The 23,660-nt window shown below is 43.1% G+C and overlaps 1 protein-coding gene and 1 non-coding gene across 4 annotated transcripts in view; both read left to right on the top strand.

The window, feature by feature from the left end:
* The window catches only part of LOC115223961, a 23,575-nt gene extending 1,077 nt beyond the window's left edge, over nt 1–22,498 (top strand). Inside the window, exons 2-8 of one of the 3 annotated variants that reach the window (XM_036512806.1) lie at nt 5,196–5,436; nt 6,206–6,351; nt 7,962–8,027; nt 11,376–11,516; nt 13,912–14,020; nt 18,059–18,970; nt 22,363–22,498. In XM_036512806.1, the coding sequence (XP_036368699.1) occupies nt 5,196–5,436; nt 6,206–6,351; nt 7,962–8,027; nt 11,376–11,516; nt 13,912–14,020; nt 18,059–18,970; nt 22,363–22,409 (1,662 nt within the window). In that variant the 3' untranslated portion in view covers nt 22,410–22,498. Of the gene's footprint in view, nt 1–5,195; nt 5,437–6,205; nt 6,352–7,961; nt 8,031–11,375; nt 11,517–13,911; nt 14,021–18,058; nt 18,971–22,362 lie in introns of all 3 variants that reach the window. The other 2 variants (XM_029794714.2, XM_036512805.1) reach the window with 2 other exon arrangements.
* LOC115224146 lies at nt 19,001–19,119 on the top strand. Its single transcript, XR_003882848.1, has one exon. It is a non-coding gene; the product is annotated as a 5S ribosomal RNA (ribosomal RNA).
* Nucleotides 22,499–23,660: the final 1,162 nt, after the last annotated feature.

The raw sequence follows: 23,660 nt of genomic DNA, 5'->3' as shown, positions 1-23,660 counted from the left end.
ATCCTTTACATTTCTGAAGATAACAGAAACCCTTTTCTCCTAACCCTAACCCCAGATGTATAAAATAAAACACTTTCTTGAAATGTATCCAGTACTTATACCGAAGTTACGCCGATATTGCAACTCGTTCCTAAAATTCCTACCAGTTTTAGGCATGTTGAGATTCTGAGTTCAAATTCCGCCGAGGTCAACTTTGCCTTTCATCCTTTCGGGGTCGTTAAAATAACTACCTGTTGATTATTGGGGGTCGATGTAATCTACTTACCCCTTTCTGAAATTGCTGGCCTAGTGCAAAAATTTGAGGATCTAGGGTGTGGCACTTTTTCACACTGCTATCCACATCCATTCTCGCCACATGTAGCAATTTAGAGAGTTGTAAATACAGCAGAAGTCACTGTGAAAGGAGGAATGTCTGAAGCTGACGAAGTAGGTGATTGTCTCTAACTATTTCCATCATGGTAGGATATAGGAAAAGTAAGAGAGCAGTAGCAGTTAGCAGTGTTAGAGAGTTTACAGTTCTGAGGAGAACAGAATAGACAGTTGTGCCTGGTAAAGACAAGGTTGAAGTGTTTGGGGATCATAAAAGCTAATTCCTGATTGGTGTAGGAGTGGTTGTGTGGTAGTTAGCTTGCTTACCAACCACATGGTTCCGGGTTCAGTCCCACTGCATGGCACCTTGGGCAATTGTCTTCTACTGTAGCCACGGGCCGAGCAAAGCTTTGTGAGTGGATTTGGTAGACGGAAACTGAAAGAAGCCCGTCGTATATATGTATATGTTTGTGTGTCTGTGTTTGTCCCCCCAACATCGCTTGACAACCGATGCTGGTGTGTTTCTGTTCCCGTAACTTAGCAGTTTGGCAAAAGAGACTGATAGCCTCGGGCTGACCAAAGCCTTGTGAGTGGATTTGGGAGACGGAAACTGAAAGAAGCTCGTCCTATATATGTATATATATATGTATGTGTGTGTCTGTGTTTGTCCCCCCCCCCCCATCACTTGACAACCGATGCTGGTGTGTTTACGTCCCCGGTTCGGCAAAAGAGACCGATAGAATAAGTACTAGGCTTACAAAGAATAAGTCCTGGGATTGATTTGGTCAACTAAAGGCAGTGCTCCAGCATGGCCACAGTCAAATGACTGAAACAAGTAAAAGAATAAGAGTATTGCAGTCTTTGAGGATTAATGACGGGGCACTTGTTGTATTGGAGCAATCAAGAGAAGTTACTCTTTGGTGTGTAAGTATGGGGGCGGGGAGTTTGGAAGGAGTTTGTTGATTGTGGTTTGGTTTGGAGCTGAAAGCAGACATGATGGTTTTAGTGGCAGCAATGCCCCTTATGGAGCCATTTTGGTCAAAGGATTTTGCAAGCTTTCTACTGTTACAGTCTCTGCTTCTCAGAGTTGGCTTATCTCATACCATCTCCACTTCGGGGTATTCCTTTCTCCTCATCTCATTACCCTTGTTGTAGCCAGAACCCCACCCACCCCTGACCCTGCACTGACTACTAGACCAAGTCCTTCCTCCATAAAACATCATTCCTCAGGCATTCCCCCTCTGTTAAAAAAAAAAAACCTTAAGATTCAATTGCAATAATCATCATCGTCATCGTTTAACGTCCGTTCTCCATGCTAGCATGGGTTGGATGGTTCGACCGGGGATCTGGGAAGCCAGAAGGCTGCACCAGGCTCCAGTCTGATCTGGCAGTGTTTCTACCGCTGGATGCCCTTCTTAACGCCAACCACTCCGTGAGTGTAGTGAGTGCTTTTTACGTGCCACCGGCACAGGTGCCAGACGAGGCTGGTAAACGGCCACGATCGGATGGTGCTTTTTACGTGCCACTGGCACGGAAGCCAGTCAAGGCGGTGCTGGCATTGGCCACATTTGGATGGTGCCTTTTGCATGCCACCGGCACGGAAGCCAGTCTAGGCAGCGCTGGCATCAGCCACGTTCGGATGGTGCTTTTTATGTGCCACCGGCACAGGGATCACAACTGCAGTTTCCATTGATTTTTGATGCTGGTGTACTTGACTCAATGGATCTCCTCAAGCACAGGGTCGAAACGGTGTTTCTTTACTTGCCACCTGCACAGGAATCAGTCCAGCGGCCCTGGCAACTGCCGGGTGAGAAAGCTTGCAAGTAATATGATACACAAAGGCATCCTACATGTGATTGGTCACTACATGCATAGTGGTGCTCATCTTGCACATGTCATCTAGCACACTTGGTGCCTCTGCTCATCTCGTGTATGTTGTGGTCATCTTGCCCATGTGGTGAGTAAACGTCTCCCTGTTGGTAATAGACAATGTTACTATCTTTATTATAGGCACGATGGCCCAAAAAATAGAGGGGACGATACAAAAACGGGACGTGGGGTACATAGAATAAAAATAAAAATATGTCATGAAATGAAATATGTATAATGAATTATATGGAATGTTTACAAGCCCCCCAAAACTCGTAAAATCATTTAAAATACAGTTCTGTTATACTGGGTGTTCATCTGTAATGTAATCTAATATATCTTCCTGTTCTATTATTGCAGGCAAACTGTCGTATCGAATATATTGCAGTATACAAACAGTTGGAAAAACATTTTTCAATTTTAAAAATGTCTCTTTTCTATTATCGCCGACTTTACTTTATCATCAAATATTTCTGGGTTTAGCCTAACTATTATTAAACCTTTCTGTTGTAAGCTGCATTCTACAACACCTCTATAAATTTATCACTTGAAGGTCTGGCCGAGTGATGGGAGCATAGAAATATGATCTGTTTGAAGAGGTAGCACTCATTGTCCTCCATGCCCCTCCAAGACAGTGAAATTGATGCCGTTACTGTTCCTCTTGAACTTTTGTAAGACAACATTTGTGGGGAGGGGGAACATGAGCAGGGACGGAATTCCAGAGGGTTGCTGTGCTGGGAAAGAAGGGCTTGCATGCATAGTGGTTTGTGCAGGAGGAGTTTTGTTGACTGTTGTTTGGTTTGGGGCTGAAAGCAAACTTGATGGTTTTAAAGGCAGCAATGCTACTTATGGAACCATCGCGGATAAGGAGTAGCTGGTAGGAAGATTTTGTATGGTTAGGACAAACCTTTTTTAGTGTCACTATAATAGTTTCTGCCCCTCAGAGCTGGCTGGTCTCATACCTATTTCTTTATTACCCACAAGGGGCTAAACACAGAGGGGACAAACAAGGACAGACATAGGTATTAAGTCGATTACATCGACCCCAGTGCGTAACTGGTACTTAATTTATCAACCCCGAAAGGATGAAAGGCAAAGTCGACCTTGGCGGAATTTGAACTCACAACGTAACGCAGACGAAATACCGCTAAGCATTTTGCCCGGCGTGCTAGCGTTTCTGCCAGCTCAACGCCTTGGCTGGTCTCATACCATCTCCACTTTCGCATTCCCCTCTCATCATCTCATTACAATAAGGGTGATGAGATGGGGAAACATGAATATCTATGGAGATATTTGACATTAGGAAGGGCATCCAGCCATAGAAACTATGCCAAATCAGTCTGGAGTTGGGTACAGCTTGCCAGTTCTGGTCAAATTAGCTAACCCATGCCAGCATGGACAGTGGACATTAACCCTTTCGTTACCAACCCGGCCAAAACCGGCTCTGGCTCTGTAGTACAAATGTCTTGTTTGCATGAGTTTTGAATTAAAATCTTCCACCAACCTTTAGTCACAATTTATGTTCCTAACACTAGCTTAATGATAACTAAGTTATTTTACTAAATTCTTTGTTATATTTAAAATAATTGAAAGAAACACAGAGCACCTCAAAATAAATACAGTAACGAAAGGGTTAAATGATGATGACAAGAGTCTGGACAGCTCTGAGGAGAGGCAGAGAGAGGAAACGGCTTTTGTGGACTTGTGAGTGGAGCACATCATTTGGGTGACCCTTGATGTGGTCTATGATGCCTTGGAGTGTAACAGCATCCTGTCCTAGTTGTGAGGGCAATACTCCATTGTAAGCCTCATCCGGTCCTTGTAGAGGAGTATCAATAATTGTTTGGGGATGAAGTATCTTGCGTCCCTTAAGAGAGGATCCAATCAGTGAGGTGTGGTTTTAGCTATGTTAATATACAATGACCTTAAGGTAGCAAGCTGGCAGAGTCGTTAGTATGCCGGGCAAAATGTTTAGCAGCATTTCATCTATCCTTATGTTCAGAGTTCAAATTCCACCAAGGTCAACTTTGCCTTTTGTCCTTTCAGGGTCAATAAAATAAGTACCAGTTGAGCACTGGGGTCAGTGTAATTGACTAGTTCTTACTCTTGAAATTGCTGGCCTTGTGCCAAAATTTGAAACCAATATACAATTCACTGATTGTAATAGAATATGAATCTCTAATTTCATCATCATCATCATCGTTTAACGTCCGTTTTCCGCGCTAGCACGGGTTGGACGGTTCGACCGGGGTCTGGGAAGCCAGGGGGTGCACCAGGCTCCAGTCTGATCTGGCAGTGTTTCTACAGCTGGATGCCCTTCTTAACGCCAACCACTATCATTTTAGACTTTCCCACACTTTCTCTAAAACTCTAGAAAACATCTCGTTTTTATTTTACTTCACTTGAAAAAACTTTATAGTTTGTAAGAGCCACTATTTTTGTCTCCAGGTGGCGAGCTGGCAGAAATGTTAGCATGCCGGCCGAAATACGTAGCCGTATTTCGTCTGGCATTACATTTGGAGTTCAAATTCCGCCGAGGTCGACTTTACTTTTCATCCTTTCCGGGTTGATAAATTAAGTACCAGTTACATACTGGGGTCGATATAACCGACTTAATCCGTTTGTCTGTCCTTGTTTTTTAGTTACGTGGAAATTATTTTCTCTTGGCTTTCTTGAGAAAATTCTATAGTTTGTAAGATATTTGTTGTTGTTTTTTCTGCAATTTCAACCAATCAATGACGTCCATTGAGGTAAAAAAAAAAAAACATTCTGTGCTGGCAGAAACGTTAGCATGCCGGGCGAAAAGCGTAGCCGTATTTCGTCTGGCATTACGTTCGGAGTTCAAATTCCGCCGAGGTCGACTTTACCTTTCATCCTTTCGGGGTCGATAAATTAAGTACCAGTTACATACTGGGGTCGATATAACCGACTTAATCTGTTTGTCTGTCCTTGTTTGTCCCCTCTATGTTTAGCCCTTTGTGGGTAGTAAACAAATAACTATTTTTGTCTCCTTTCAGGAATTCCCTTTGGAATCATTTGAAGTTGAACCTGTATCTAAAGCTGAAAAACGCAGACGGTCACCAGTACCTGTTGATTGTGAACAAAATAAGAAACTTCGTACTTTTACTGGAGACGATGAACCCATGCCAGATGTTATCATACCTACCTCACCAGAACCTTCTACATCCGTGTCAGGCTCAAACAAATATCCAACAAAAGGGGCTACACCAGCTAACTCATCACAGTCGCTCCAGCAAGGTCAGATACCGGTTTCTCTCTCTCACCCCTTTCTTTTTAATTTTTGAGAAATTGACAATGATAATCTTCTTTTAACTTTTATTTTGGTGTCTTTTACTTGTTTCAGTCATTTGAATGGCCATGCTGGGGCACCACCCTTTAAGGATTTAGTTGAACAAATTGGCCCCAGTTCTTATTTTAAAGTCTGGTTCTTATTCTAGGCGCAGGAGTGGCTGTGTGGTAAGTAGCTTGCTAACCAACCACATGGTTCTGGGTTCAGTCCCACTGCGTGGCATCTTGGGCAAGTGTCTTCTCCTATAGCCCCGGGCCGACCAATGCCTTGTGAGTGGATTTGGTAGACGGAAACTGAAAGAAGCCTGTCGTATATATATATATATGTGTGTGTGTGTGCGTGTATATGTATGTCTTGTGTGTCTGTGTTTGTCCCTCTAACATCGCTTGACAACCGATGCTAGTGTGTTTACGTCCCTGTAACTTAGCGGTTCAGCTTAAAAGACCGATAGAATAAGTACTAGGCTTCCAGAGAATAAGTCCCGGGGTCGATTTGCTCGACTAAAGGCGGTGCTCCAGCATGGTCGCAGTCAAATGACTCAAACAAGTAAAAGAGTAAAAGAAAAAGAAAAATTCTATCAGTCTGTCTTACTGGATCATTTGGTTAATGGGTCATAAACAAACCAACATAGGTTGTTGAGCATTGGGGGGTTGGGCACATGTGCTTTATATCTAAAGATAAAGTTTAATAGTAACATCATTGTTTCTCTTCTTGTAGCAAATTGTTCAATTCTGGGGAATTATTCGAAGGAAAAAACCCCAAAATGTTCAACTGCAAAACTGCAGACAGACGTGACCACTGAAGTAAATTGCAAACGGACAAAGCGTATTTTTCCAGGCCCTGCAGGAATTCTTCCAAAGCTTGTAAGTAGAATAACGACTTCTCACTTTGGTACATGAGGACTAATTTTGTAAGGGAACATGTGTAGTTGACAGAGGGCAGCACACTCGAGCCATTCTTGCTCCTTAGAGGATGAAATATCTTTAAGGCTTCAGAAGGCAACTGATTCTTTCAGGGCTCTTGTCTAGTCCCAACAAGGCATCACAAAGCAAACAAAAGTTACTGTCTCCTGCACACGTGTGTGTGTGTGTGTTGACATTGCTCCTTTACTCATATGTAACATGGACCCTTTATAGGCATCATGTAAGCTGGCTGTGTGGTTAAGAAGTTTGCTTCCCAGTTACACGATTTTGGGTTCAGTCCCATGGCATAGCAACTTGGGCGAGTGTCTTCTAGCATAATCCCAGGCCGACCAAAGCCTTGTGAGTGGATTTTAGCAAACAAACTGAAAGAAACCTAATTGAAAATATACAAATTTTCGTGGATCATATTTATGCATTGCGCAGGGTATTTTGACTTAGCGTGGCCATTGCCAGTGCTGCCCCGACTGCCTCCGTGCCAGTGGCATGTAAAAAGCACCATCCAATCGTGGCCGTTGCCAGCCTCGCCTGGCCTCCGTGCCGGTGGCATGTAAAAAGCACCATCCGAACGTGGCTGATGCCAGCGCCGCCTTGACTGGCTTCCATGCCAGTGGTACTTAAAAAGCACCAACTGATCATGGCCATTGCCAGCCTCGCCTGGCCTCCATGCCAATGGCATGCAAAAAGCACCATCCGAACGTGGCCGATGCCAGCGCCGCCTTGACTGGCTTCCATGCCGGTGGTACTTAAAAAGCACCAACTGATCGTGGCCGTTGCCAGCCTCGCCTGGTCTCCGTGCCGGTGGCACATAAAAAACACCATCCGATCGTGGCCGTTTGCCAGCCTCGTCTGGCACATAAAAAGCACCCACTACACCCATGGAGTGGTTGGTGTTAGGAAGGGTATCCAGCCATAGAAACATTGCCAGATCAGACTGAGCCTGGTGCAGCCTTCTGGCTTCCCAGACCCCAGTTGAACCGTCCAACCCATGCCAGCATGGAAAGCGGACGCTAAACGATGATGATGATGATTAGCTTGGACAAGACTGTAGCAATGTTCCAGCCTGCACCATGAAGACTATATGTGAAACCAACTATTGTTGAAGTAACAATACTGAAAATGGGTCACAAGTCTGTACCTGAGCAGCACACTTGAGCCATTCTTGCTCCTTAGAGGATGAAATATCTTTAAGGCTTCAGAAGGCAACTGATTCTTTCAGGGCTCTTGTCTTATCCCAACAAGGCATCACAAAGCAAACAAAAGTTACTGTCTCCTGCACACGTGTGTGTGTGTGTTGACATTGCTCCTTTACTCATGTGTAACATGGACCCTTTAAAGACATCATGTAAGAATCCTTGATAGCTTCCATCAGAGATGTCTGAAGCACTCTGATTGTTGGCTGGTTCAATAAAATAAGTACCAGTTGATGTAACTGACTTAACCCCTCCCTTGAAATTCCTGGCCTTGTGACAAAATTTGAAATTACTACTACTACTATGACTACCTTAATCTGAATGTCTATCTGATGTTTGTTTCCTTCTTGACACATTTAGGTATCAAGCGATCAACTTGAAGATGTTGTCTTGAAATTAGATACGGCTGCTGTTAATGAAAAAGAAAAGGTAAGATAAATATTTTCTTTGACACCTGAAACTTTCTCACGTTGTTATTGTGACAGTAGTGTAGTGGTGATCTGCTCTAACCCTTTATTAAATCCAAAGGTTGATTTTTTTTCCAACAGGTAAAGGGCTGTATGCACCTGGGAACATTCCAGGTGTTAAGTACCCAGTTTCATTCAGCCCTTGACTGTCTGTCAAAAAGATGGCAACATCGACAACAACAATAATGGCCATTATTTGTATAACTTAGCTTATTTTGACTTCTTTGAGAGATTTTTGCAACAGTGAGCCCCAAAGAGAGAGTATCTACAATTATATAGACAATTAGAAAATTAGCTGCTAGAAATAACAACCAAATCATTACCTTAACCATCTTAACCCTTTCGTTACCGTATTTATTTTGAGATGCTCCATGTTTCATTCAAATTATTTTAAATATAACAAAGAATTTAGTAAAAGAACTTAGTTATCATTAAGCTAGTATTGGGAACATAAATTGTGACTAAGGTTTGGTGGAAGATTTTAATTCAAAACTTGTGAAAACAAGACATTTGTACTACAGAGCCAGATCCGGTTTCAGCCGGGTTGGTAACGAAAGGGTTAATATATCACAAATTTTGAAAAATTCCAATTGTTAAAAGATGATACAAAATAATCAAAAGTATTTCACCAACCTCTATCTACTTACTTTAAACATGTTAACGCGCCGGGCGAAATGCGTAGCCGTATTTCGTCTGTTGTTATGTTCTGAGTTCAAATTCCGCCGAGGTCGACTTTGCCTTTCATCATTTGTACTACAGAGCCATAGGCGGTTTTGGCCGGGATGGTATCAAAAGGGTTAAATGACAACATAGAATATTGTAACCTAGGGTACACTATACCTGAAAATGAGATTGGGTGGTTATTACTATGAAAATGCAGCTACAAAAGAAACATTATTGTGAAATTCCCAGTCTTTTGGGGAAATTTTTAAAAACCCTTTAGCATTCAGATTACTCTGTCAAATGTAATACTTATTTATGTACTTTGTTTTGAATTAATAATGCATTACCTTGTTGTTTTGAGATTTTGATCCACCCAGATCAATCATTGTTATTTGTCAGTCAGTCTAGTCTGTCAGCAAAGGAAAATCAGATATCATGTCTTTTAATCCATTAGCAGTCCAAAACATTTTCATACGTTTGTCATAGTGGAGCGTTAAGAGCACCATCCGAGTGTGATTGTTCCCAGGGCCGCTGACTGGCTCCTGTGTCAGTGGCACGTAAAATGCACCATTCGAGCATGATCATTACCAACATCACCTAACTAGGACTTGTGCCAGTGGCACGTAAAATGCACCATTTGAGCGTCGCCTTACTGGCACTTGTGCCAGTAGCAGGTGTAAAACAACATTCGAACGAGGTTGTTGCCAGTGCTACTGGACTGGCTCCTGTGCAGGTGCCATGTAAAAAACACCATTTGAGCGTGACTGTTGCCAGTGCTGCTGGACTGGCCCTCGTGCCGGTGGCACGTAAATGCACCCACTACACTCTCGGAGTGGCTGGCGTTAGGAAGGGCATCCAGCTGTAGAAACTCTGCCAGATCAGATTGGAGCCTGGTGCAGCCATCTGGCTTGCCAGTCCTCAGTCAAACCGTCCAACCCATGCCAGGGAGATCTAGCTGATTTGAACATAAAACAGATAGAATATTATGGCTGGTTTAAATACGAAAGAATTAATTGCCTTCATGTAAATAAAGGGATGGTGAGGAGCACCAGTAAATAAATTGAAATACGCTATGATAAATCATACTTTTTCGTTTTGGGATTTGGTTTGCAAGATTCTTTATGTGAGTTTGTGTGTTGAAACATAATTTGTTGTGTCTGGGGAGAGTCATTTTCTTTTTGTGCCTTATAATGTAACACACTCACCGGTGAAATTTCCACTTATTTTTTACTAGCAGCATAGCCCGGCATTGCCCGGGTATGTAAGAGCCCCTGGAGCAGACATGATGCTCGCTGTGAATTTAAAAAAAATTCCTGCCAATTTGTGAAAGATATTGTCGAAAATATGTCATCTTGAATTTGAACGCGATTTCCAAAAATGGCATGATTTTATCGATTTTTTTCTGATGGTAAGGTATTGCATGGAAAACTAACGTCAGAATTAAGTTTCTTAGGGTAACATTAAGCTTCACCATGAGTTTGGTGAAAATCGATTGCAAGTTGCGAAAACTACAACAGAAAATCTGTTGCAAATAAAAGGCTTAGATTCTCGACCCCATGTCGAATTTATTAATCTTTTTCAGAACTGGGGGAACTTTTCAAAATTTTCGCTGCGTTAGTTTTGAATTATGACATTGGGCTATGTGTGTGTCAAGTTTCATCAGAATCGGTTGAAAGCCGTGGTCAGGGTGAGGGTACAACCTGACAGACACACAGACAGACAAACTGCCGTTTATATATAGAGATGCGAAATAACATAGGAAAGAAAAATAAAACCCATGAAGCAAAACTCCATTGTTGAGTAACTCAGGCTTTCCAGGTGATTCAACGGGTCACAAGTAGTCTAGTAATTTCCAAAAGTGCTGTTAGCTTATTCATTCTATTATTCCAGATGCTCTTATTTGACAATTTTAATCCTTGAGTGTTCGGATTTCTCTGTCAAATGCAAAGCTTATTTATTCACATTCATATGAATTTGTTACCTTGTAGCTTTGGAGTAAGTGTGAGAGGCCAGTTCTGGCTGGCTTGAAGATAAAACAGGTGGATTATTTTGGCTGGATATGGTCAGTTTAACCCTTTAGTGTTCGCATTATTCTGCCAAAATTAATGCTTTTTTATCTAAATTGTTTTGAACTAATCAAGCATTATTCTTGTAGCTATGAGATTTTGATGAGGTAGCTGTTAATTTTAAAACGGTATTGTAGGGTTGGTGTGAGAGACCAGATCTGGCCAGTTTGAACATAAAACAGGCAGAATACTTCTGGCCGGATATGGCCAGTATAAATGCTAAAGGGTTAATGTATGACTTGTTTGAACACTTTGTTTTTTACCATGATAACAGTTTCTCTCTCTCTCTCTCTCTCTCTCTCTCTCTCTCTCTCTCTCTCTCTCTCTCTCTCTCTCTCTCTCTCTCTCTCTCTCTCTCTCTCGCTGACTTTCTAATTCTTGTGTTTAGGAAAAGCCACATGGAAGCAACACATGTAGCCCTCAACTGATTTGCTAGTTCTTGAATATTCTCATTTCTCTCTCTCTCCTTTTCACCCTCATTCCTTTTTATTCTGGCTCTCTCACCCAAATACTCATACTTTTATTTCCATTTATTTACACCCTATCAATCTCTCTCTCTCTTTCTCTCTTCCTCCCTCCTGCAGCCTGTGGCCGTACTGACCCCCAGCCAAACACACGAAGCCTTTAATGAAAGTCCTTGGAAAAAACTGATGTCAGATCTTGGAGAAGAAGCTTCTGACATTCTAAAGAAGTTCTCCATAAAAGAAATTCATCGCAGGGTAAGATAGCCTTTTAGCTAACATCTCTCTCTTTTTGTGACCATCTAACATCTGCCACATCATCATCATCATCATCAACAACATCATTGTCATCACTACCATGACCACCATCATGCATTTTCAGTGATTTGGGGTTATTGTGAGTTGCTGGTTTGAATCTAGTTTTGATAAACAGGCACTGATACAGCTGTGTGGTAAAATGTTGGCTTCCCAGCCTCATGGTTTCAGGTTCAGTCCCAGTGCGTGGCATCTTGGGTAAGTGTCTTCTATTATAGCCTCAGGCCAGTCAAAGCCTTGTGAGTGGATTTGGTAGGCGGAAACTGAAGATTGTCTATAGCTGGATGCCTTTCCTGTTGTCAACCCTTGTCTTTTTCCAAGCAAAGTAATATATTCCCTTATAGCCAGTCATGTTTCCCCGGGAGATTGGAAAAGAATGGCATTGCTTAACTGTTGGCTATACTTGTTTACAACTTCTTTACAATGTCAAGACAAGGACACACACACACACACACACATACATTCATGCATTTTTTTTCAGTTTCTATTTACCAAATCCACTCACAAGGTTTTGGTCGGCCTGAGGCTGTAGTAGAAAACACTTGCCCAAGGAGCCACAACCGTGGCTAACCACTAAGCCTCATGCCTCCACTTATAGTGTCACCTACCTTAATATATATTTCTTTACTACCCACAAGGGGCTAAACATAGAGGGAACAAACAAGGACAGTCAAAGGTGTAAGTCAATTACATCGACCCCAGTGCGAAACTGGTACTTTATTTATCGACCCCGAAAGGATGAAAGGGAAAGTCAACCTCGGCGAAATTTGAACTCAGAACATAACGACAGACAAAATACCGCTGAGCACTTCGCCCGGCGCACTAACGTTTCTGCCAGCTCGCCGCCTTAATATAATTTCCCCTAAACCCTCTCCACTCATTTAAAGGGGCTCTTGCATCTGCTTGATGAATCACTAGTGTTGGTGCCACATAAAATGCACTCAGTACAGTGGTTGGCTTTAAGAAGAATATCCAACTGTAGGGGCCAAGCCACAGCAGACATTGGAGCTCACCACAGCCCAGCAGTTCACTGGATACTGTCAAACCATTCAACCTATGCAACATAATCATTATCATTGACATTTAACATCCGTTTTCCATGCTGGCATGGGTTGGATGGCTTGACCGGAACTGACAAGACCAGGGGCCGCACCAGGTACCACAGTCAGTTTTGGCTTGGTTTCTACAACTGGATGCCCTTCCTAATGCTGACCCCTTTACAAAGTATACTGAGTGCTTCTTACATGACCCCTTGTTTTTAAGATCTCAGTTGTGTTGTGGTGGGCGGGTCGTCTCAAGTAGAGCATTGTGTCACATTTTGGTCCTCTGTCATCTCCTTTATAAGGCTCAGTGGTTTGAGATCGGCCTTCAGTACTTCATCCCATTTCTCCCTGGGTCCCCATCTTCCACATCTTCCCTCTGATGATGATGATGATGACGACGACGATTTTTTTCTTCCACTAGGCGCAGGAGTAACTGTGTGGTAAGTAGCTTTCTAACCAACCACATGGTTCCTGGTTCAGTCTCACTGCGTGGTATCTTGGGCAAGTGTCTTCTGCTATAGCCCGGGGCCGACCAATGCCTTGTGAGTGGATTTGGTAGATGGAAACTGAAAGAAGCCTGTCGTATATATGTATATATATATATATATGTATGTGTTTGTTCCCCTAGCATTGCTTGACAACCGATGCTGGTGTGTTTACGTCCCCGTCACTTAGCGGTTCAGCAAAAGAGACCGATAGAATAAGTACTGGGCTTACAAAGAATAAGTCCCGGGGTCGATTTGCTCGACTAGAGGCGGTGCTCCAGCATGGCCGCAGTCAAATGACTAAAACAAGTAAAAGAGAGTAAAGAGTAGTTAACTATTTGTACTCAGTAATTGCTACTGTTGTTTGGTTTGGGGCTGAAAGCAAACTTGATGGTTTTAAAGGCAGCAATGCTACTTATGGAACCATCGCGGATAAGGAGTAGCTGGTAGGAAGATTTTGTATGGTTAGGACAAACCTTTTTTAGTGTCACTATAATAGTTTCTGCCCCTCAGAGCTGGCTGGCTGGCTGGTCTCATATCATCTCTACTTTCGCATTCCCCTCTCCTCATCTCATTACAATAAGGGTGATGAGATGGGGAAACATGAATATCTATGGAGATATTTGGCATTAGGAAGGGCATCCAGCTATAGAAACTATGCCAAATCAGTCTGGAGTTGGGTACAGCTTGCCAGCTCTGGTCAAACTATCCAATCCATGCCAGCTGTTTACTGATTCTATGTTTGTTGTTATTCCTGCCGTTGTTATTTCCCCCATTTGATCTCGATTTGTTTTCTGTCTTGGAATCCAGGCAGGTAAAAAGCTGCTGTGTCAAGGTAAAGTATTGTTGCTCTTCTCAATCCTGGATGCAATTGACTTTAGCAATCTTGATGCCAGTGTTCACCTTCGAGACAAGACAGGTAAGAATATCCATAAGACACTTCCGCTTTGTATTCAAGAAATATATATATAGGCGCAGGAGTGGCTGTGTGGTAAGTAGTTTGCTAACCAACCACATGGTTCCGGGTTCGGTCCCATTGCGTGGCATCTTGGGCAAGTGTCTTCTACTATAGCCCTGGGCCGACCAATGCCTTGTGAGTGGATTCTGTAGACGGAAACTGAAAGAAGCCTGTCGTATATATATGTATGTATTGTATCTTTGTGGTACCAGTGCCGGTGGCACACAAGAAAACCATCCGAACGTGGCCGTAGCCAGTACCGCATCGACTGGCCTCCGTGCTGTGGGCACGTAACAAACACCATCCGATCGTGGCCGTTCGCCAGCCTCATCTGGCACCTATGTCAGTGGCACATAAAAACACCATCCGAAGACCCGGCAAGACTAGTCAGGCCATAACCCGTGGCCCCTACCTGGGACGTAGTCAGTCCACCTGTGCTTACCTTCCTTCTTGTGACACTTGTGAAGACCTGTTGAGGCAAGTGAAAATCAAATCAAAACAAATCAAAATAGATGAACATCAATGGAATTTGTATCTTTGTGGTACCAGTGCCGGTGGCATGTGGCACACAAGAAAACCATCCGAACGTGGCCGTAGCCAGTACCGCATCGACTGGCCTCCGTGCTGTGGGCACGTAACAAACACCATCCGATCGTGGCCGTTTGCCAGCCTCATCTGGCACCTGTGTCGGTGGCACATAAAAACACCATCCGAGCGTGGACGTCTGCCAGCCTCGTCTGGCACCTGTGTCGGTGGCACATAAAAAACACCATCCGAGTGTGGCCGTTTGCCAGCCTCGTCTGGCACCTGTGTCGGTGGCACATAAAATCACCCACTACACTCTCGGAGTGGTTGGCGTTAGGAAGGGCATCCAGCTGTAGAAACACTGCCAGATCTGACTGGACTGGTGCAGCCTTCGGGCTCCCCAGACCCCAGTTGAACCGTCCAACCCATGCTAGCATGGAAAGCGGACGTTAAATGATGATGATGATGATGTATGTGTGTGTGTTTGTGTGTCTGTGTTTGTTCCCCTAGCATTGCTTGACAACCGATGCTGGTGTGTTTACGTCCCCGTCACTTAGCGGTTTGGCAAAAAGAGACCGATAGAATAAGTACTGGACTTACAAAAAGAATAAGTCCCGGGGTCGAGTTGCTCGACTAAAGGCGGTGCTCCAGCATGGCCGCAGTCAAATGGCTGAAACAAGTAAAAGAATATATGTATCATCATCATCGTTTAACGTCCGCCTTCCATGCTAGCATGGGTTGGATGATTTGACTGAGGACTGGCAAACCAGATGGCTGCACCAAGCTCCAATCTTGATCTGGCAGAGTTTCTACAGCTGGATGCCCTTCCTAATGCCAAACACTCCAAGAGTGTAGTGGGTGCTTTTACGTGCCACCGGCATGAGGGCCAGTCAGGTAGTTCTGGCAACGGCCACACTCGAGTGGTGTTTTTTATGTGCCACCTGCACAGGAGCCAATTCAGCGGCACTGGCAATGATCACGCTCAAATGGTGCTTTTTATGTGCCACCGGCACGGAAGCCAGTTAGCTGCTCTGGCAACGATCATGCTCGGATGGTGCTCTTAGCGCTTCACTAGCAAGGATTTCAGTCATCATACATATACATATATATATATATATATATTATAGAGAGAGAGAGAGTATTTATCCATTTATTACATGCTGTCGTGAGCAAAAGCCTGATAAGATATTTGAACTAAAGCCACTAGTTCATTGCGTGTGTGTTAGTCCCACCCATGCTAGCGTGGCAGGCAGACGTTAAACGATGATGATGATGTGTGTGGCACAAGTGTTGTATAAGCTTTTGATCTTAAAGCCAATGCTGTATTGCTGTCTCAGTATCATTTCTGAATGTGAGACGGCTGTCAGCTGGCTAAATGAGACACTTATGAAATACATACATATGTGTGTGTATATACATATATATATATATTATTATTTTACTAAGCCCTTTTAACCCATGCTAGCATGGAAAACGGACGCTAAATGATGATGTGATGATGATGATGATGATGTAATAATTGAATTCGCTTAAATGGTCCCTTTGCATACTGAATACTTGGTGAAATTGATTAATTAATTAATTTTACCCTCACATTGTTTGAAATTATATATATATATATATATATATATTATATATATATATATATATATATATATATATATATATATATATATATATGTGTGTGTATATGTATATATATATAATTGTTACGAGAAAGAATATAATTAATCAGAAATTCTCTCACAAAGTTAAGGTTTTCACTTAGAAGAGCTCAAGAGGAACTTGAGACCAAAGATAAAAAAATATGATATGATGTAACGTAAGACTAGGTGATTTAATCCATAAGCATGACTCAGATTTCGGATATATATATATCTATCTATATATATATATATAGGTATGACTGTGTGGCTTAGAAATATACTTCCCAACCACATGATTTAGGGTTCACTCCTTTTGTTTGTCACCTTGAACAAGTGTCTTCTTTTATAGCCCTGTTCCAGCCAAATCCTTATAAGTTGATTTGGTAGACAGAAACTGAAAGAAACCCATTCTCTATGTGTGTGTTTGTGTCTCCTTTTCTAGACTTTGGACAATATTTGTTAACAAGTGTCAATCATCATCGTCGTCGTCGTTTAACGTCTGCTTTCCATGCTAGCATGGGTTGGACAATTTGACTGAGGGCTGGCGAGCCAATGGCTGTACCAAGCTCCAATCTTGATCTGGCAGAGTTTCTACAGCTGGCTGCCCTTCCTAATGCTAACCACTCCGAGAGTGTAGTGGGTGCTTTTACATGCTACCAGCACGGGGGCCAATCAGGCGGTACTGGCAACGACTTCGCTCGAATCTTTTTACACGCCACCGGCACAGGTGCCAGTAAGGCAATGCTGGTAACGATCACGCTCGAATGGTGCCTTTTACGTGTCACCGGCATGAAAGCCAGTTAGCCACTCTGACCAATATAATTCGTTTTCCAATATTCTGCATAAATATCTTTGGCCTAAAGAAAATATTCAGTGAAGGCGCATGGCTCAGTGTTTAGAGCGTCGAGCTTACAATCGTGAGGTTGTGAGCTCGAATCCCGGAGCGGGCTGCGTGTTGTGTTCTTGAGCAAGGCACTTTATTTCACGTTGCTCCAGTTCACTCAGCTGTAGAAATGAGTTGCGACGTCACTGGTGCCAAGCTGTATTTACCTTTGTCTTTCCCTTGGATAACACTGGTGGTGTGGAGAGGGGAGGCTGGTATGCATGGGCGACTGCTGGTCTTCCATAAACAACCTCACCCGGACTTGTGTCTAGGAGGGTAACTTTCTAGGTGCAATCTCATGGTCTGTGTCGTGACCGAAGGGGGTCTCCGAAAGAAAATATTACCTTGCTTGGAAGTAGGTGAGCTTTGGCAATGGGAAGAGCATCGGGCTGTGGAAAATCTTTCAAGGAATTCCATTTGACCCATGCAAGCATGGAAAAACATGTTAAAATGATGGTGTGTGTGTGGTTGTGCTCTTTACTCTTACTCTTTTACTTGTTGAAGTCATTTGACTGCGGCCATGCTGGAGCACCGCCTTTAGTCGAGCAAATCGACCCCAGGACTTATTCTTTGGAAGCCTAGTACTTATTCTATCGGCCTCTTTTGCCGAACCACTAAGTTACGGGGACGTAAACACACCAGCATCGGTTGTCAAGCAATGTTGTGGGGACAAACACAGACACACAAACATACACACACAAACATACACACACACACACACATATATATATATACATATATATATACGACGGGCTTCTTTCAGTTTCCATCTACCAAGTCCACTCAAGGCTTTGGTCGGCCCGAGGCTATAGTAGAAGACACTTGCCCATGGTGCCACGCAGTGGGACTGAACCCGAAACCATGTGGTTGGTAAGCAAGCTACTCCTGCGCACCTATGTGTACTTTGTAACTTACTGTTTTCTATTTATGTTCATATTTTTTCAGGTACCATACAAGGAACTGTTCACAGAAACTTGGTTAAAGAATACAGAGACTATCTTCAGCCCGGTACTGTGATGGTGCTGAAAAATGTCGGTGTGATTAGTCCAACACCAAGAACACACTATTTGAACATTACTACCAACAATCTTGTGTCAATATGCAGTGTCTTAACTTCTGGGGAAGTTGATATTCACTGGCAGGAGAACAACACAAGCTATTCGAAACTTGTCGCTAATGCTCGGCTTGTACAGAACACGAAGGCTCCTCAAACAAGTGGTTCTCCTTTACCAAAAGGATCTGTGATAAACAGCCCCAAACTTCCATCCTCTCTGAACCCTCTCAATGGGAGTCCATCGCATTTGCCTTTCTCTTTCCCTCCTTCACATTCTCGTGTCTCGACCCCGAATGCTTTGGTTACCAGTACGCCAATAAACCCCCAAAGTACAATCTGTGATACATCATCAACTCCACCACATCGTGTTATTAACTTTCAGAGAATTGCAAGTTCAACACCAAATGCTGGGAAAGTTGGATCAAACTTGACACTAGCTGGAGCAACACCTGTGACTGCTACTTCGTCTCAGAGTAGTAGTTCTGACAAGAAAGAGCTGCTCTCACAGTCCTCAAACTCGCGTTGGCGTTTCAAATCTACAAAGACACTCCCCAAAGTGCCACCGGAACCGGTCCTTAAAAACCCTTCTGGAAATACTAGAAATAATCCTTTGTTGGATTCTGCATTGAGTCAGCTCCGGAACTCTTCTTTTGGGAAACTTCCTGGTCCAGTGTCTTGTGACAAAAACTCAGACTCCACAACGGCATCTGTCGATAAGTATCGTCTACACCCAACACCTTGTCAGAATGGTGATTCAATGGATAACAAGGAAACATTATTTCAAGATGATTTATGGCAAGATGGTAAGCACTTTCTTTTATTACTATAATATGGCTTACGGCCATATCACGTTGAAAACACCGGTTCTCGTCTGATCACCGAAGTTAAGCAACATCAAGCCTAGTCAGTACTTAAATGGGTGACCGCTCGGGAAACCTAGGTGCTGTAAGCATTTTTTTATATAGGCGCATGAGTGGCTGTGTGGTAAGTAGCTTGTTTACCAACCACATGGTTCCGGGTTCAGTCCCACTGCGTGGCATCTTGGGCAAGTGTCTTCTACTATAGCCCCGGGCCGACCAATGCCTTGTGAGTGGATTTGGTAGACAGAAACTGAAAGAAGCCCATCGTATATATATATGTGTTTGTGTGTCTGTGTTTGTCCCCCCCCCCCACCATTGCTTGACAACCGACGGTGGTGTGTTTATGTCCCCGTTACTTAGCGGTTCGGCTAAAGAGACCGATAGAATAAGTACTAGGCTTACAAAGAATAAGTCCTGGGGTTGATTTGCTCGACTAAAGGTGGTGCTCCAGCATGGCCGCAGTCAAATGACTGAAACAAGTAAAAGAGTATGAGACAAGCATGGCTGTGTGGTTAGGGAGCTTGCTTCCTAACTACATGGTTTCAGGTTCAGTCCCACTGCATGGCACTTTGGGCAGGTGTCTTCTTCTATAGCCCCGACCCGACCGGAGCTTTGTGATTGAATTCGGTAGGTGGAAGTTACTGCCGTGTGTGTATGTGTGCGTATAGCTGCTCAGTGCCTCTCTGAAAGAGAGAGAGTACCAGCCAAAGAGTCAGAGGGTCATATCTTGCCCCTGGCATTGCATTGCATTAGTTGTTAAAACATTTAACCCTTTCGATGTCCACTTGCTTGACAGCACCCCAGTTTCTGTGACATAAACTTACTGCTTTTAAAAGGTCTAAATTATAATCTTCCATCAAAATTTTAAGCTAAATTGTTCCAGACCCCCAACTTGATAATGAGAAAGTTATAATGCCGTAAATCCTCGAGTATAGTCCGCCTTTGAGTATAATACGCAGGGGATTTTTAGGGGGTTGTACCTCTGTAAAACCTAAACCTTGTGTATAATACGCACCCCTTCTCTAACTTGAGTCAAGGAGGTCTATATAACGTCCTTGGTTTGTAAAAATGTATACAGTAATATCCTTTATTATTATTGTATATATAACATAATGCAAACATGTAGCTTTTTTGTGCATTTTGTTTGCAGAAAATAAAGAAATAACAGTAATAACGTTTAATAAATGTTGCTTATTGCAAGTTATGGATGATTCTTTTATGACTTCATTGCTTTCAGGCTTAGCTTAAGGTATTTTCGCACCCAACATCACAAAATGCGTCTAAATAAACATTGCTGGACAGCAAATAGAGACTCGGACATTGCTTAGAAAATAACTTTCATTTTAAACTTCGTATAAAGTACGCACTAGGGATTTTGACCTTTAAATTTTGGGGGGAAAAAATGCAGATTATACACGAGGCTTTCATCATCATCATCATCATCATTTAACGTCCGCTTTCCATGCTAGCATGGGTTGGACGGTTCAACTGGGGTCTGGGAAGCCTGAAGGCTGCACCAGGCCAGTCAAATCTAAATATTTCATTATTTTAAAAATTAATTGATACAAAGGCAGCATATAAAGACAGAAACATGATAATAAAAAGGTTAAATTTTTATTAGTCTACTAAGCTGTTAGCACAGTTTTGCAGTCAATAAGTTTGTTTTGCATCTATGTGGTTTTGAGTTTGGTTCTACAGTGCACTTGGGTAAGTGTCTTGTACCTTGATTCTTGTGGGTGGAACTTGGTAAATGTACTCTGTCACTGTTTGCCCACTGTGACAGTCTGTCTGTGTTACTTTCTATCAAATGTCCCCAACCAAGAAACTGTCCACTTACATATCATCATCATCATCATCATTGTTTAGCGTCTGCTTTCCATGCTAGCATGGGTTGGACGGTTCAACTGGGGTCTGGGAAGCCAGAAGGCTGCACCAGGCTCCAATCTGATCTGGCAGTGTTTCTATAGCTCGATGCCCTTCCTAACACCAACCACTCCGTGAGTGTAGTGGGTGCTTTTTACGTTCCAGATGAGGCTGGCAAATGGCCACGATCTGGCAATGTTTCTACAGCTGAATGCCCTTCCTAACGCCAACCATCTCATATGAATGAATTACTTCTCCCTTATGGCTGAGGGTTGGGCACCTGACACAACCACCATTCCACACCATATGCTGTGGTCTTTAGTTCCACCAGGGTAACTAGGATACATATAGGCACAGACATCTTCTATATATATATATAAACGGCAAAATGTCTCTGTGTATGTGTCCTTTACACAAATCCACAATTTTTCAGTTAGAAGGCTCGCACTTTCTATGGTCATTCAAAACCGTCCAAGGGTGGTCGTGCACATCTTTACATTTCCCCAGTCACCCCGCAAAGCCATTAAAAAATCAATAGAAGTGACTTTTTTATGAATTTTCTATCCAAAATCCAATCAAAATGCCCGAAACTTGATACCCCAACTGAATGCCAGCTAGCTGTATGTGATTGGTCAGACAGTACTCGCGTGTATGTGTGCACACACGCAGCTGTATATGCATGCACTAGCACTATGACCTGGCGTTGCCAGGTCATAGTGCTAGTGGTTAAGAAGCTTGCTTCCCAGTGATGTGCTCTCAGTGTTCAATCCTACTACACAGCACCTTATGCAAGTGTCCTCTACTATAGTCTAAGGCAAACCAAAGCCCTGTGAGTGTATTTGATAGGTGGACACTGAAAGAAACCCCATTATATGTGTGTTTGTAAGGACGTGTTTCTGTAGTCTTCTCTTAACATTACATATGGTTGTAAGGAAGCATCATTATCATAGAAGCTAGGTTGTTTATTTCCAGGGCAGTGAGATGGCAGAATCGTTAGCACACCGGGCGAAATGCTTAGCGGCATTTCATCTGCCGCTGCGTTCTGAGTTCAAATTCCGCCGAGGTCGATTTTGCCTTTCGTCCTTTCAGGGTCGATAAATTAAGTACCAGTTACGCACTGGGGTCAGTATAATTGACTTAATCCATTTGTCTGTCTTTGTTTGTCTTCTCTGTGTTTAGCCCCTTGAGGGTAATAAAGAAATAAGTATTTCGTCTGCTGCTGCATTCTGAGTTCACATTCCACTGAGGTTAACTTTGCCTCTCATCCTTTCAGGGTTGATTAAATAAGTATTAGTTATGCACTGGGGTCAATGTAATCGACTTAATCCCTTTGTCTGTCCTTGTTTAGCCCCCTGTGGGCAATAAAGAAATTTGAAACCAATGTCAGTAGTAGTAACAGTATGTTTATATGATTTTAATGTTTTAAAGTTTTTGTATTTTTGCTGATTTTTCTTTCTCTTTTTTCTTTTTAGATCTTAGTGATGATATTCTGTCACAAATATCAGAAGACATATTCTGAAGACTCATATTCCTTTCTGAGATAAAATACACATTTATAATAAATGAAATCTTTCAATGAAAGAAGAAAAAAATATGTAATTACATATATATAATATTTTTTAATTTTGTTGTTATTGTTGTGAGGAGGCGCAATGGCCCAGTGGTTAGGGCAGCGGACTCGCGGTCATAGGATCGCGGTTTCGATTCCCAGACCGGGCGTTGTGAGTGTTTATTGAGCGAAAACACCTAAAGCTCCACGAGGCTCCGGCAGGGGATGGTGGTGATCCCTGCTGTACTCTTTCGCCACAACTTTCTCTCACTCTTACTTCCTGTTTCTGTTGTACCTGTATTTCAAGGGGCCGGCCTTGTCACTCTCTGTGTCACGCTGAATATCCCCGAGAACTACATTAAGGGTACACGTGTCTGTGGAGTGCTCAGCCACTTACACGTTAATTTCACGAGCAAGCTTTTCCGTTGATTCGGATCAACCGGAACCCACATTGTCGTAACCGACAGAGTGCTTCCTATCCCCTATTGTTGTGGTTGGGACGTTGGACTAAATGCTTTGCAGTATTTTTTTCTGTTCTCTACAGTCTCAGTTCATTACATGATGAGAGCACTAAGCTGTGATAAGTATTGGGTTGTCCGGAAATTTTGTGCCGATTTTTAAAGGAAAGCAAAATTGGACACGTACCCTTTAGATGTCATTTATTCCTCGCTCTCTGTTGTTTGACCCCCCAAGTCTAGATTCAAAGGTAATCATCATCATCATCATCGTTTAACGTCCGTTCTCCATGCTAGCATGGGTTGGACGGTTCGCCCGGGGATCTGGGAAGCCAGAAGGCTGCACCAGGCTCTGGTCTTATCTGGCAATGTTTCTACAGCTGGATGCCCTTCCTAACGCCAACCACTCCCTGAGTGTAGTGGGTGCTTTTTACGTGCCACCTGCACTGGAGCCAGGCGAGGCTGGCATCGGCCACGGTCGGATTGGTTCATTTTACGTGCCACCTGCACGGAAGCCAGTCAAGGCGGCACTGGCTTCGGCACCATCCGATAACTCTTGACCAATTCTTGCATGGAAGAGTCAGTGCCATTGACTGGATGGTAATGTTGGTTGAGGACAGGGTTGACTTTGTCAAGCCTTACCCTTTTGGTGGCTTTGAGGTTTTTTGTTCCAATGGTAATGGAACACTGCCACTTGCTATGGTCTCAGGCTTGTGTTTCAAATGGTTCGGGTTCAATTCCAATGACTTTTAGTATTGCTTTCAGT

This window comes from Octopus sinensis, linkage group LG24, assembly GCF_006345805.1.
Source record: "Octopus sinensis linkage group LG24, ASM634580v1, whole genome shotgun sequence".
In the NCBI taxonomy this organism is placed as follows: domain Eukaryota; kingdom Metazoa; phylum Mollusca; class Cephalopoda; order Octopoda; family Octopodidae; genus Octopus; species Octopus sinensis.
Note: the sequence above shows the minus strand (reverse complement) of the source record. Positions and strands in the feature narration are given on the sequence as shown.